Below are 14,108 nucleotides of genomic sequence, written 5' to 3' on the forward strand. Positions count from 1 at the left end.
CTCGCACAACAGAGAGAGAGATGCGCTCTGCATGGTGGGTGGGACATAAAAGAGAGCGAGTACTTGGGCGAGTAGGCCGTGCGGTCAACGCTCCGCGCGCGACTTTGCGCGCGAGGCGGCGCAGCTTGAGAACGGCGGTGGGCGAGAAGCCGCCGCCGAACGTCTCGTGGAGCAGCAGGTTGAAGTTGTTGCGCTTGACAAATCGCGTCGTGGTAGAAACCGCGATGCGCCTTGACGTAGCCGTGGCCGGTCTTGTGGGAGAAGGGTTGGCCGGGCTGCCCGCGCGCCTTGCAGCCCATGTTTAGGCGGCGGGCCTTCTCTTCGGTGTTGCCAAAGGCGTAGGAGTGGCCACAACGGAGGCGGGCGTGCCGCCACTCGAGGCGTTGCCAACGCCCGGCGAGGAGGTCTTGAGGAGGGGCGTCCAGAGCTTGATTTCATTCACTTCATCGCACCCCCCCCGGTCCCGCATGGGGTTCTGCGAGGTCAGTCTTGTACCCCTCGTTGTACTGCCGGGTGACCTCTGGTTTCTCCTTGTCGCCGTGCACGACCGGCGCGTTGGCCGGGGCGCGCATCGCGTCCGCCCAGGCGGCGAGGACGCCGTCGTGGGGCCGCCGGTGGTGGGCCTTGTTGTAAAGGTAGTCGCCGAAGAAATGTTGTTTGTACGCTGTGGAATCGTTTGCTCCAGAACTATTAAGAAAACAAAATACGCGAAACCCCCACCCCCCCCATTCTCCTACGTATCCAGCCCTCTTGTGGCTTCGACGCACACGCTACTTCAGCCACAGAGTCCTGGACATGTCTATCAGAACTTCCTTGGGGGTGGGAGTCGCTAAACATATTCCCCGGGGCGGTCACCGCTGCCGCCCCCGGGGCGGTCGCCGCTGCCGCCCCCAGGGCATGAGAGGGGACGGCCGCGCGTGGCTCGGCGCGTGAGAGTGGCTGCCTGTGCCCGAAGGCGAGAAGGGGCCCGAAGGCAGCTGACTAGACTTGCGCCCCGCATCAACGAGGCTTACAAGAAAAGTCTTGTTTCAATCTTTCTACACGCTGTGCCTCGCTGCTATCCCCATCACGTTCCCTTCAAAAGCCGGCAAACCATCCTCACCTCGCCATGTAAGATAGTCCCCGTGACTGTTGCGGCTGTCCCTGTGTCACAGACACGTCGACAGAGAAAATTCATGAGCCAGGTGGCACCGCTCGCGTCGTAAGGAGGTCCCCGGGACCTCTCCAGCCCTCGTGAGGACCTCGCGAGCCAGCAGCCACAGGAGCACAGGAGGACCCCCCCCCCCCCCCGGCAGACAGTGCTGAAGCTTTTGCTCATCTCATGGTGATGGTTAAGGCGGAGCATCTTGGTGACAGTCATCCAGTCTGCGCACGAATGACGCACAGCAGGAGGGCGGACTACTGGGCGGAGACTATATGTGCAGCACTCAGCGGTGTGAGGACCTCTGCGTGAGGACGGACCCCTCTGCGGAGTGAGGACCTCTGCCAGCGAGGTCTGTGGACATTTCGGTGCGACGAGCGAGCTCTCCCACAGCTCTTGCCCGTGCCCGCTGCTGTGTGTCGCTCGGCAGGCACGTCATGGCCGCATAGATAGCCCAAGCAAGTAGGGAAATCGAGTCGCTCGTCATGCATTAGAAGAATCTCTCTCTCTGAAGATCGGCGCGGCGGTGCGGAGCGCGTGGAGGTGTAGGTCTCTGCTCGCGCGTCACCTCGAGTCCCCTTCCCACTGCTTGATCCGACCCTTGGCCCTCTGATGTCCAGTGCAGCACATGTACTCTTGGTGTGTGCTGTGTGTGAGTGAGTATTCTTGATACGAAACCACGACGGTGGGCCCTCCTTGTCTCGCAATAGACCGTGTGAGGTCACACCTACCTGCCGTAGTTGGATGGGAGATGGGTTCGTTCTAACCTTGCAAACAAAACAAAACCCGCTCGCCTTTCTCTCTCCTTTCTTCTTCTTCGAGCTTCTGGCTTGCGGCGGTCGAGTGCGTGTCGTACCTGTATGTATGTTTTTCAAGTGAAAAGAGACTCGGGTCGGGTGTCAGAAAACACTCCTGTGTGTGAGTGAGTATTCTTGATACGAAACCACGACGACACACACCAGTCGACTCGCATCGGTTGCCTCCATTAACGGCGGAGCTATTCTCGCGCCCACACCACACCTGGCTCCAACGTGGACACGCCCATAGCTGGGGACACTACTAGGTCATGCATGGCATCAGAAGTTTTATCTCTGGGCCCCGAAACGCATCTCTAGCAGCGTCGTTACGCATGCGCCCTCCCCCTGGGCGCATGCGCCTCACATCTCGCCAGAGCATAAGCCCTTGGTGTGCAGCGAGACGAGTTTTTCGCCATCGCCGCGAGCAGCAAGCCGCCCACCGCAAACAGCCGGAGGCATCGCCACGGCACAGACTGCGCCGCGATCAAAACACACACACACTCACACACACACACTCCTGTGTGGACCGCGTATCCTCGAGACCTCGAGAGCTTCATGGCGTCTCGTGAAGTGCCGGGGTGTCCATGCGCGTCGTCTCTAAAAAAAGCAGGAGTCCGCAATGGGGGGCCGGGCGCCGCGGAGCCGGCAGGCCGGCGCACTCCCGGCCCTCTTCTCACAGCACACGCTCGCGCCGAGCCGCCGATGCCGCGCCGCGCCATGCACAGCGTGTGGCGGCCGCCCGCTGCCCGCTTCCCTCTGCCGCAGCTGCATGTATTGCGTCACACCAGCGTTCCACGCCCGCGACGGGAAAGCACAGCCCGCGAAATGCTCGTCCTGATTTATGCCGCCGATTGCCCGCTGCGCAGGTCCCCAATAAACAACAAACCGTGGGCGTGTGTGAACTGCGCGTGCGCAGCTGGACCACAAGCTGGGCCCGCGCTGTGAGTAGGCACCTCATTTGCAGCCCCCGAGAGGGATTGTGCCAATCAAGTAAACTCATGTGTCACCTGTATGCGAAACGCATCGATTCATCCGCTGCCCAGGTGCAAGTGAACTCGGTCAACTTCATGTCGGAGAACCAGTCGGGGGCCGACACCGCCGCCGATGACGACGTCTCGCCTTTCCCCTCCTCTCTCTCGAGCGGCGCCATTTGGGCCAAGGATGCGAGCGTTGACTCAGCCGCGGCGGCGGCGGAGCCGGGCGTCGGGGACGGCAGCTCGCCCACTGGCGTCGCCGGCGGCGAGGCGGCCGACCGCAAGGCCCCTCACTCTCTTCTGTCTCACCCTCCCGTCACACACCCCTCCCTGCCTCCTCCACACCCTCCCGGTCGGCTGCAGTCCGTGCACCCGGAGGCTTGCCGACCCTAGTACTGATCCGCACACTACCGCCAGGGTATCGCCGAGTGGAACGGGTTCGCGGCCCTGCTCGGAACGGACGGCAACGAGCTCGGTGTCGTTAGCTCCGGCAATGCGCGCGGCGGCTCCAAGCCGTCGATCACGGCCTCGGCGCGTACTTCTCTTGTCCGTCATTCGCACTCTGCTCGAGATTTACCCTGTCTTCGGCCGCACTTTTAGGGCACGGCCGTCACGCTCAACACGCCGGAGGCCTCCGTCTCCACCTCCGGCTGGTTCTCTTGGCCCAAGTCTTGCTGGGCCAACGTGCTTTGCGTCCTCGTCTGCCTCGCCGCGGCGAGCGCAAGCGGGGCAGCATTCGCCTGCTTCTCGCACGGCTCTAACAGCCTTCTCGCTTCGATCGTTGTGCCCGGCGTGACGGCGCTGCCGCCTGAGCTTCCGGTTCGTATGGCCGGTTGGGACAAGCAGGTTGCCAATGCCTCTGGTGACGGGCGGAACCTGCCGACGCGCTCGCAGCGACAGCAGCTAGACACGCGCGCGCCCACGAGACGGAGCAATACGTCCAGGACTCTTGTGCCGGCTGCAATTCGGCGAGCCGCTCGGCTACGCAAGATCATGCGCGCACGGCCCGCCGTACAAGCCGCAGCCCCAGCTCCAAACCGTACCACCGTACAAGCCGCAGCCCCAGCTCCAAACCGTACCACCGTACAAGCCGCAGCCCCAGCTCCAAACCGTACCACCGTACAAGCCGCAGCCCCAGCTCCAAACCGTACCACCGTACAAGCCGCAGCCCCAGCTCCAAACCGTACCACCGTACAAGCCGCAGCCCCAGCTCCAAACCGTACCACCGTACAAGCCGCAGCCCCAGCTCCAAACCGTACCACCCGCGGCAACGGCCAAGTTCCTGATCGGGTGCGGCGCGCTCGGGAGCGAGAGCTCCGACACGCTCGGGAGCGACAGCGGCTGAAGGCGGCCCGGGAGCGACAGCGGCTGAAGGCGGCCCGGGAGCGACAGCGGCTGAAGAAGGCCGCCGCGGCGCGGAAGCCGCCGCCCAAGCGCGCGCCCGTGCCCAAGCCGCCGCCCAAACGTGCACGGCCCGCGGCGCACATATGCGGCACGATGCCGCGCATCGTCCCCAAGCTCCATGGCGACTGCGCAATCGTCGGCTCCTCTGACGTGCTACGCCTCGCTCGCATGGGCAAACGGATCGACGCGCACGACACCATCTGGTGATGGTACCCTCCAAGCTCGAGCTGCCGATGATTCATGATTAAGAACTGATGATTGACTCCCGTCAGGCGTGTGAACAATGCGCCGACGCGCGGCTACGAGACGATTGTGGGCGCGCGCACCGACGTCCGCATCATTAACCACGTGACGGTGGACGTGTGGATGGGCACGCTGCGAGCCAAGGGCGAGGCGCGCCGCCAGCGCATCGACGTCGGCGGAAACCTATCGGATGTGTGGGGGGGCGGCATCTCGCCAGAAGAGGTCGCCGCGCGCGCGTCGCTCCCCCGCGAGGGAGACCGCCGTACGGATGAGGCGCTGCCGGCCGAGTATGACCCGAAGATGTGCCGTACCCGCGTTCTGGTGCCCTCTAGCTGTGAACAGCGTCTCTTCACACCTCTAGCTGTTGAACAGGTGCACGGGCGACGAGGCGTGCTTCATGTTGTGGCGATCGCCACATCTCGCGCGACGTGGATAAGTTCAGAATGGTGAAGTAATCCGTGACGAACACCTATTAGGAGAGAGGAGGCGGAGCTCACGCGGCGGGGGGGCCGTCCTATAGATGCGTCTCTATAGGACGGCGGCGAGCGCACTCGATCCTGCCCCTATAGGCTGCGCGAGCACACTAAGCAGAACGACGCGCACTCGATCCTGCCCCTGCCCGATAAGACATTCAACAACGCGCGGGAATGCATGAACGGCTCCACCCCCAGCTCCGGCTTAGTCACCGTGCAGTTGGCGTTGCGCGTGTGCAAGGCGCCTGTGCACTTGTACGGCTTCTACCCGCACTGCTGCTACGATGAAGGCTGGGCGCGCCCGTGGTGGCAGGGCCTCAACTACAAGTACTTCCACACGAACTCCTCGCGATGGGTCTGCTGCGCGGGCGGCAGGGAGGACATGGAGAACGAGCTGCTCTACTATGGGAGGATGGAGGCCAAGGGATTGGTAAAGGTGCATCTGCCCAAGCCGCCTCATCGCGTGGGCAACGATTCCAGCGTGGGCTACGCCTTTCCGGCTCGCGGGCGGCGAAAGCGCTTTCCACCTCCGGCTGCCAACCAGACGCAATGTGCGGAGTACCGGGCTCATAGCCTCCCGTGTCGTGGCCAGCGGAGCGCTCGATTAGGTAACATACTTGCGCATGAGGTGGTGGCGAAGAGGGCGCGTGAGGAGGCTGCTGCTGCTGCCTCCGCAGCAGCCTCCGCAGCAGCAACCTCCGCAGCACCAGCAGCAGCACCAGCAGCCTCCGCAGCAGCACCACCACCACCACCAGCAGCCTCCGCAGCATCACCAGCAGCACCAGCAGCCTCCGCAGCCGCAGCAGCAGCAGCAGCAGCCTCCGCAGCACCAGCAGCCTCCGCAGCACCAGCAGCAGCACCAGCAGCCTCCGCAGCACCAGCGGCCTCCCCAGCACCAGCACCAGTAGCTGCAGCACCCGCCGTCGCCGTCTCCACCGCCGCCGTCGCCGTCTCCACACCCGCCGTCGCCGTCTCCACCGCCGCCGTCGCCGTCTCCACACCCGCCGTCGCCGTTTCCACACCCGCCGCCGCCGTCTCCACACCCGCCGCCGCCGTCTCCACACCCGCCGCAGCACCAGCAGCCTCCGCAGCACCAGCGGCCTCCCCAGCACCAGCACCAGTAGCTGCAGCACCCGCCGTCGCCGTCTCCACCGCCGCCGTCGCCGTCTCCACACCCGCCGTCGCCGTCTCCACCGCCGCCGCCGCCGTCTCCACACCCGCCGCAGCAGCAGCACCAGCAACCTCCGCAGCAGCAGCAACAGCTGGCCCGGCAGAGTGCGTGGACACCGACGCGTGTGACACGTGCGCGGTGGTGGGCAGCTCCGACCGCCTCCGGCTGCACGGCAAGCACGGCGCCTTGATAGACGGCCACCAGTGCGTCTTTCGAGTCAATCACGCGCCGGTGCTGGGCTACGAGGACTACGTCGGCAGGAAGACGACTCACCGGGTGATAGGCGACGGGACGATGCGATTGCTCCTTGGCGACTACACGGTGGCCAGCAATCGGCGGGGCAGGGAGGCTGCGACCTGTCAGGGCTGCGAGTCGCTGCATGGGAGCGCGCCGAGCGACGCGCGCTCGATCTGCCGTGCCGGAAGCGGCGAGACGTGCGTCTACGCGTTGAAGAAGGCGGACCGGGCGAGGTACGAGGCGGGCGGTCGCCGCATCTTTCTACGGCTGAGCCGTGAGCGAGCAGCGCTAAACCTCACGTCGTGGGCTATGTGCCGGTGGTGCTACAAATCCGCGCGCACAGTTAGTTCTTCTTTCCTTCCCATGTAGGCGCAAGCTGTGCACGGCGCGGCCGGCGTTTGAGCGTGCCGCGATGCAAGTCAAGGCCGAGAGCGGGCGCGGCGTGCGCAGCGGAAGCGACGAGTACCGTCGCCTCGCGCTCTCGGGCGGATTCCTCACGCTCCTAATGGCGCGAGAGCTGTGCAACAAGGGACAGCGCATCGACGTCTACGGCATGGAGACGAACGCCACCGACGACTGCTGCCGCGACATGAACCGTCGCTACGCCTACTACCAGCCTCAGAGCCACCACAAGTGCTGCATCCGGTCGCGCGAGACGCGCGACCAGCATGAGATTGCGGCGTGGGAGCACTTCCAGCGCTCCGGGGAGGTGGCGCTGCACTAGCGAGCCTCACACGCTCCTCTCAGGCTCACTCAGTTTTATTGTGACGGTCGCGTCGAATGCATGGGCGCTCTAAGTCTAACTCCAACCAAACAACAAGGAAAGAGAGCCACAGCCCACAGTTGATACAACATCAACAACAGACACGCACACGGCGAACAGAGTGGTACACGGGTAAAGGCACGCGAGTATATGGGCCACGATGTCTTCGCAAATATGAGGGGTTTTGACTCCTACCGGCTCCTGACGCTATCCCTGGCAGCTCTAATGACCAGGATCAGTAGCTTTGTGATAGAGGGTGCCCATACTGCCGCAGGAGCTGCCACACTCGCCCGGACCATCCCCTTCTGGGTCCGGTTCCGCAGCCCGCGAGAGCCGACAGCGGGGCCGTGCCGCGGGTGCCTATACTGCTGAGTGCCACAAACACTGCGCCGTCCCGCCATCACCTACAGGCTGTCTTGTGTGATGGTTGGGATGTCCACACGCCACCATCTTGGCTCTTGCGACCTCAAACCCGCGAGCTGTATGGGTGGTCCTGACGTCGACAGACGCCCGATGACCACGGTGAAGCTGAGCCGTAACGAGTCGACAAGTCTCGTCTGAGCCCGTGGCGGTCGCCGGCTGAGTCGCTGTGCACGGGCCGGTACCTCAGGCGTCACCTCCGCAGCCTCAGGTCTCAAACTCCATCACCTCCGACGGGACGCCTTCGGTGGCACGCTCGGCGGCGAGTTTGTGGCAGCTCCACAGCGAGCGCGGCGTCGAGCCTACTCACTCCAGCTGGTTCGGCACACTCGGTGGGGTCCACCGAGTGTGCCGAACGCGCGAGCGGTGCGTCCCGGCAGCCCGCGCTGGCTGCGGAGCTGCCACAAACTCGAGACGCTTTTTCGGACATTTTCGACGCTTTTGGCCCATAACATATGAAATGAACTCGGGGGCACGGGACGCGGCACAAACGGGGCACAAACGCCAGGCTACAAAGACGGGGAGGCACGTAGTGACGCAGGGGAGTCTAGGCGACGGCGGCGTCCTCCGACGCCGCGGCGAGCCTGAGCTCGGTCGCAATCTCTTCCGCCGCCGCGAGCTGCAGCGCGACTGACATGCGCTGGGCCTGCAGCGAAAGCCACGACCGCGTCGACCAGCTCGCCTCGTCCTCGTGCTGCCGCTTCGAGAGCTTGTTGCGCACCTTGTCCTTCATCTGGTAGAACAGCCGTTTGACCGCGTTGCACCACCCGCCGAAGGTTTCAAACAGGTACATCTGCACGTCGGTGTCCGAGCGCGAGAGGGCGTGCGCGTAGTCCGCCTTCTTGTACGCCACATAGCCGCCGCCGTCGCTCGGCCTGAAGTCGCCGTCCCCGACAGCGCCGCGCTGCTCGAGGCCGAAGACGTCCGCGCTCGTGCCGGGCTCGGTGTTGCCGAGGCCGACGAAAGCGCCTCGCTGGCCGACGTCCTCCGGGTTGGAGGAGAGCGAGTCCTTGAACTTGACGTCGCCGATGAGGCGCGAGCGCGAGCGGCCGGCGCCCGCCACCGAGACGTCGGGCCGGTAGTCGTTAGAGTAGCCGAGGTGGTCCCGCGGCTCCACCTCGACGAGCATGCCCCACACGCTCCGCATGACCTTGGCCAGGGCGGCGAGGAGGCTGTTGTGGCGGCCGCAGTGCCCGAGGCGGCCGATGTTGCTGGCCGCGTCGCCCAACGGGTCCTGCACCTTGCCGTCGCGCGCCGAGCAGGTCGGCGCGCCCCGCGCGAGCGCCTCGTCAAGTGGTAGCCCGAGGCGCCGCTGGACGGCGATGCGCAGCGCCGAGCTGAGGCAGCGAGCCGCCGAGCTGAGGCAGCGAGCCGCCGAGCTGAGGCAGCGAGCCGCCGAGCTGAGGCAGCGAGCCGCCGAGCTGAGGCAGCGAGCCGCCGAGCTGAGGCAGCGAGCCGCCGAGCTGAGGCAGCGAGCCGCCGAGCTGAGGCAGCGAGCCGCCGAGCTGAGGCAGCGAGCCGCCGAGCTGAGGCAGCGAGCCGCCGAGCTGAGGCAGCGAGCCGCCGAGCTGAGGCAGCGAGCCGCCGAGCTGAGGCAGCGAGCCGCCGAGCTGAGGCAGCGAGCCGCCGAGCTGAGGCAGCGAGCCGCCGAGCTGAGGCAGCGAGCCGCCGAGCTGAGGCAGCGAGCCGCCGAGCTGAGGCAGCGAGCCGCCGAGCTGAGGCAGCGAGCCGCCGAGCTGAGGCAGCGAGCCGCCGAGCTGAGGCAGCGAGCCGCCGAGCTGAGGCAGCGAGCCGCCGAGCTGAGGCAGCGAGCCGCCGAGCTGAGGCAGCGAGCCGCCGAGCTGAGGCAGCGAGCCGCCGAGCTGAGGCAGCGAGCCGCCGAGCTGAGGCAGCGAGCCGCCGAGCTGAGGCAGCGAGCCGCCGAGCTGAGGCAGCGAGCCGCCGAGCTGAGGCAGCGAGCCGCCGAGCTGAGGCAGCGAGCACGGCAGCGAGCAGAACGGCTGCGGGCAGCAGCAGCAGCAGCCGGGCTCGGGTGCCGCGCAGCAGTACAGCGGCGCCGGCAGCAGAGGCAGCAGCTCAGCAGGCGCTGCATCTGGCAGTTGCTCAGCGCTTTTGCACGCGGCTGCTCTCCGCGGAGTAGCCGCAGAGCGAGCTGCCGCCGACGACGGAGCTAGAGCCTCCGTCGGCGGCGTCAGCCTGCTCGGTGGCGCCGCAGCCTCTCGCGGGCGCGGCGCCGGGCGGGCAAGCATTCCGATGCTGCCCGCCATGGAAAACTTGGCCCATAACACAACTGATTGGTAGGCCCCCCAAGGGCCTAGAAATCGCGCCTCCCTCTCCCTTGTCTCTCTCTCTCTCTCAGTGTGTGTATGTGTGTACAACTGTACTCGTGCAACAACCCACACACACAACTCGCGCTGTCGCTCGTGGAGGCCACACGTTTACTAAGGGGACCTTTCTTTTTTAGTGTGGAGTGTGCGATCGCATGGAATTGGACTGCAATCAATTGTTGCTCCCGAGCTGAGACCTGATTAAATTTGGATATTGCAATCGCATTGACTCTCGGGATTGCCCCCGCCGCGAGTTTTTCTTCACCCGCGCTCTGACCGATGCGCAGCCCGTTCCTTCTCGCCGAGAAGGCGCTCGCCAGGAGTTTCCGCAGGCGTGCCGGCTTGGCGAGATTCATTGCCCACTGAGACTTTGAGTAATGCGCCGCAGACTTGCTCGCGAGGCAGGCGAAGCAGCGTTTGGTAGCAGTCTGTGGCGTGTCTGCGGCCGCAGCCGACGGCGCTGCGACTGCGGCCGCCGTGCCGTCGCAGCTCCGCAATGTTCACAGTGCCCCAGAGGCAGTCAAACGGATCTCGTCCCCTTCGAACCAAGAAAAATCCTGGGCGGGGCAGTGGGCGGGCGCGCGGTGCGGCGCGGCGTGTGCGTGTGTGCGACTGCAACGAAGGACCGCTCGCAAGGGACCATTGGGTTTGTACTATAAACAACGAAGGCGCTAAAAAAAGAAAAATGTGCTTTATTTCTTTGTCCGGCGCGGGTACCTAGTACCTATACGGCCACGAGCCCACCCGAGCCACCGAGCCCACAGCAGCCACAGCCGATGCAGCGGATGGGCACGACGCGCGCTCCGGCTCCCAAGCGGAAGCAGCGCCCTGCGGAGGGCGCCGACCTCCCGTCGTCCTCGACGCACGGCCGCGACGCCGTGGTCGAGTTTCCTGGTCCGGACGAGCTCGACAGCGGCGACGACGACGACATGGCGGGCGAGGAGGAGGAGGGCAGGGCGGCGCGGGGAGGGAAGAAGAGTGGCGGGTTCGGCGCGCTCGGGCTGTCGCAGGGCGTGTACAAGTCCGTCCTCCGCAAGGGCTACCGCGTGCCCACTCCCATCCAGCGCAAGGCGATCCCTCCGATCCTCGCGGGGCAGGACGTCGTCGCGATGGCGCGGACCGGCTCCGGAAAGACGGCGGCGTTCCTGCTGCCGATGTTCGAGCGGCTCAAGGGGCACTCGACCACGGTTGGCGTCCGCGCGACCGTCCTCTCCCCGACGCGAGAGCTCGCCCTGCAGACGCACCGCTTCTGCGTCGAGCTGTCGCACTTTGTCTCGCCGCCGCTCCGCTTCTGCCTGCTGGTGGGCGGCGACTCGATGGAGGACCAGTTCTCCCTCCTCGCCGCCAACCCGGACGCCCTCGTCGCGACGCCCGGCCTGCTGCAGCACCTCCTTGCACCCCGGATGATGGTGGTGTGTGCTCACCCGTGTGAAGAGGCTGGTCTGTGTAGGCCGGCTGCAGCACGTCCTTCTGGACGCGCAGCTCTCTCTCGGCCGCGTCGAGTACGTGGTCTTCGACGAGGCGGACCGGCTCTTCGAGATGGGCTTCGCGACGCAGCTGCACGCCATCCTCGCCTCCATGCCGGAGGGGCGGCAGACGTGCCTCTTTTCGGCGACCATGCCGGCCATCCTCGCCGACTTCTCCCGCGCGCAGCTGCACGAGCCGCAGCTGATAAGGCTCGACCTCGAGACGAAGCTCTCCGACTAAGTAATCAGGAATTAATCACTAATTAATCACTAAGTAGGCTCGACCTAGAGACGAAGCTCTCCGACTCGCTCCGCGTCGAGTTCCTGCGCGTGCGGCCGCAGGACAAGCAGGCGGCGCTGCTGCTCACTCTCTCGCGCGTCCTCGAGCGGCAGGCGGACTACCTAGTCACTAGTTCACTCACTCACTGACCAGTAAGCAATGAGGCGCTGATTAGTAATCTCGCAGGCTCAGACCATCGTCTTCGCCTCGACGCGGCACCACGTCGAGATGCTCCACACGCTGCTGCTCGAGGCGGGCCTCGAGGCAGCCGCCATCTACGGCACGCTCGACCCCGCCGCGCGCAAGATCGCCCTCAGATCACTAATTAATCACTAGTTAACTACTGATTAACTAAGGCACGCTCGACCCCGCCGCGCGCAAGATCGCCCTCGGCAAGTTCCGCGCAGGCACGGCTCGGGTGCTCGCGGTGATGGAAGCGAGTTCATAATTGATCAGTGCGTTAATTGATAATTAAGGCAAGGCTCGGGTGCTGGTGGTGACGGACGTGGCTGCGCGTGGCATCGACGTCCCCCTCCTTGACAACGTCAGAGATAGCCGAGACATAGCCGAGAGGTAGCCGAGAGGTAGCCGAGAGGTAGCCGAGAGGCAGCCGAGAGGCAGCCGAGAGGTAGCCGAGAGGCAGCCGAGATATCATCGCCGTCGTCGGCGTTGACCTCGCGACCACCACTCGCCCAGTCACCATCGTTCACACTGAGAGCTGCTCATGAATAGGTGTTAGCCGAGTTGCCACTCCCCCAGTCATCATCATTCACACTGAGAGCTGCTCATGACGATGTGTGTGAACAGGTCGTCAACTTTGACTTCCCGACCAAGCCGAAGCTCTTCGTGCACCGCTGCGGCCGTGCGGCTCGCGCGGGCCGCGCCGGCGCCGCAGCCTGCTCGAGCGGTTGCGCGGGCAGGAGCTGCCTGGCGAGGGACGACGTGGACGCGTCTTTAGGCACGGCCGTCTCCTTGGTCGAGCCGGAGGAGTTGCCCTACCTCCTCGACCTCTCCCTCTACCTCGGCCGCCCCGTCGCCGCCGTCCCCTCCGAGGCGGACAGCGGCGGCGCTCGAGCGGCGCCTCCGGACCCCGCCGCAGGCTGCCTCGTGCTCGGCCGCTTCCCCGTCTCGCTCCTCTCGCACGAGGTGGAGCAAGTTAGTTAGTAGTAAATCAGCGAATGACTTCGCCATTCATCCGCCGTCTCTCTCCTCTCGCACGAGGTGGAGTATGTGCAGGCCGTGTACGCCGAGAGGCCAGAGGCAGCGGAGCTCGCCCGCGTCGCAAGCCGGGCAAGCATCATGTACCGAAAGACGCGCGGCGCCGCCTCGAAAGAGTCTGCCCGCCGCGCGCGCAGCCTGCCTGCGGAGATTGGCGTCCACCCGCTCCTCGCCGCCGCCGACGACCCGGCGGCAGAGGCGTCTCGGGTGTCGCTCATCGCGCGACTGCAGACCTTCCGGCCCGGAGCTTCGGGCGTGGGCGGCGTCGAGGCGTCGGCGGCGATTGCGAGGCGCAAGGCGCTCTCGGCGCCGCGCAGCTTGCCGCCCCAGCAGCAGCAGCAGCAGCAGCAGCAGCAGCAGCAGCAACAGCAGCAGCAGCCCGCGCCGCTGCCGCCGCCCCAGCAGCGCGGACCCGGGCGAGTCGCTGCCTCCGCCTCCTCCGCCGCCTCCTCCTCCGCCGCCTCCTCCTCTGGCGGCGGCACGCTGGCGGCGGGGGCGCCGAAGAAGAAGGCGAAGAAGAAGTCGGGAGACGACTTTCGCGACGCGGGCTTCTTCATGCCGATGAGCAAGGAGGCGGCGCCGACCGACGACGCGGAGGAGTTTCTGCGCGTCGGTGTCGGGGACCGCGTCGACAAGCTCGGCGAGGCGGTCCTCGACTTGCTCGAGGACGAGCGCGACGGGATCCAGCGCAAGCGGTCGGTGATGCGGTGGGACGCGCGCAAGAAGAAGTACGTCCGCGAGACGCTCGGCCAGGTTGGCGCTGTGGCGGACCTGCTCCCCAGCCGCGGGGGGAAGAGGCAGCGAGACGAGTCGGGCAACGTGATCTCCGCCAAGAAGGGCAAGGACGGCAAGCCGATCACCGACGGCGAGCTGTACAACAAGTGGCGCAAGGCGTCCAAGAAGCGGATCCAGGCGCGCGCCGCCGCCCCCCCCCGCCACCCCTCGCCCCCGGTAGCTCCGTCGGCGGTGACACGATTGCTCCCCCCTCCTCCTCTCAGGCGCCCGGAGAACAAGAGGACGCGCGGGCGGGCGGCGTCGGCGCGTACGCGCAGCAGAAGCAGCAGTCTCGCCGGTCCAGCTGCCAGCGGCACCTCCCAAGGTGGCGCTGGAGCCTTCTCAGAACCTTCTCGGAACCTTCCGGTAGGTCGGGCGGCCGGTGGCACACCAAGACGGCACCGCTGCCGAACGCCGACG

General features: G+C 65.8%; 3 protein-coding genes across 3 annotated transcripts; 2 read left to right on the forward strand and 1 right to left on the reverse strand.

Annotated features, from left to right (window-relative positions):
- Positions 1–8,170: 8,170 nt before the first annotated feature.
- Positions 8,171–9,906, reverse strand: EMIHUDRAFT_196832 (hypothetical protein; the record flags this gene model as incomplete). The annotated part of the gene is made up of 3 exons (XM_005766847.1): positions 8,171–8,908; positions 9,742–9,819; positions 9,898–9,906. 3 exons carry the CDS (start codon positions 9,904–9,906, stop codon positions 8,171–8,173), a joined length of 825 nt encoding a protein of 274 aa, XP_005766904.1.
- Positions 9,907–10,936: 1,030 nt separating this feature from the next.
- Positions 10,937–11,615, forward strand: EMIHUDRAFT_53686 (hypothetical protein; the record flags this gene model as incomplete). The annotated part of the gene is made up of 2 exons (XM_005766848.1): positions 10,937–11,359; positions 11,433–11,615. Coding segments are annotated over 2 exons (606 nt in total), but the record flags the coding sequence as incomplete, so codon positions are not given.
- An 874-nt stretch (positions 11,616–12,489) lies between these two features.
- Positions 12,490–14,058, forward strand: EMIHUDRAFT_196834 (hypothetical protein; the record flags this gene model as incomplete). Its single annotated transcript, XM_005766849.1, has 5 exons — positions 12,490–12,503; positions 12,617–12,851; positions 12,933–13,121; positions 13,419–13,795; positions 13,929–14,058. The coding sequence occupies 5 exons, from the start codon at positions 12,490–12,492 to the stop codon at positions 14,056–14,058; spliced, it is 945 nt and encodes a 314-aa protein (XP_005766906.1).
- Between the last annotated feature and the right edge of the window lie 50 nt (positions 14,059–14,108).

Source organism: Emiliania huxleyi, assembly GCF_000372725.1.
Source record: "Emiliania huxleyi CCMP1516 unplaced genomic scaffold EMIHUscaffold_5, whole genome shotgun sequence".
NCBI lineage: Eukaryota > Haptophyta > Isochrysidales > Noelaerhabdaceae > Emiliania > Emiliania huxleyi.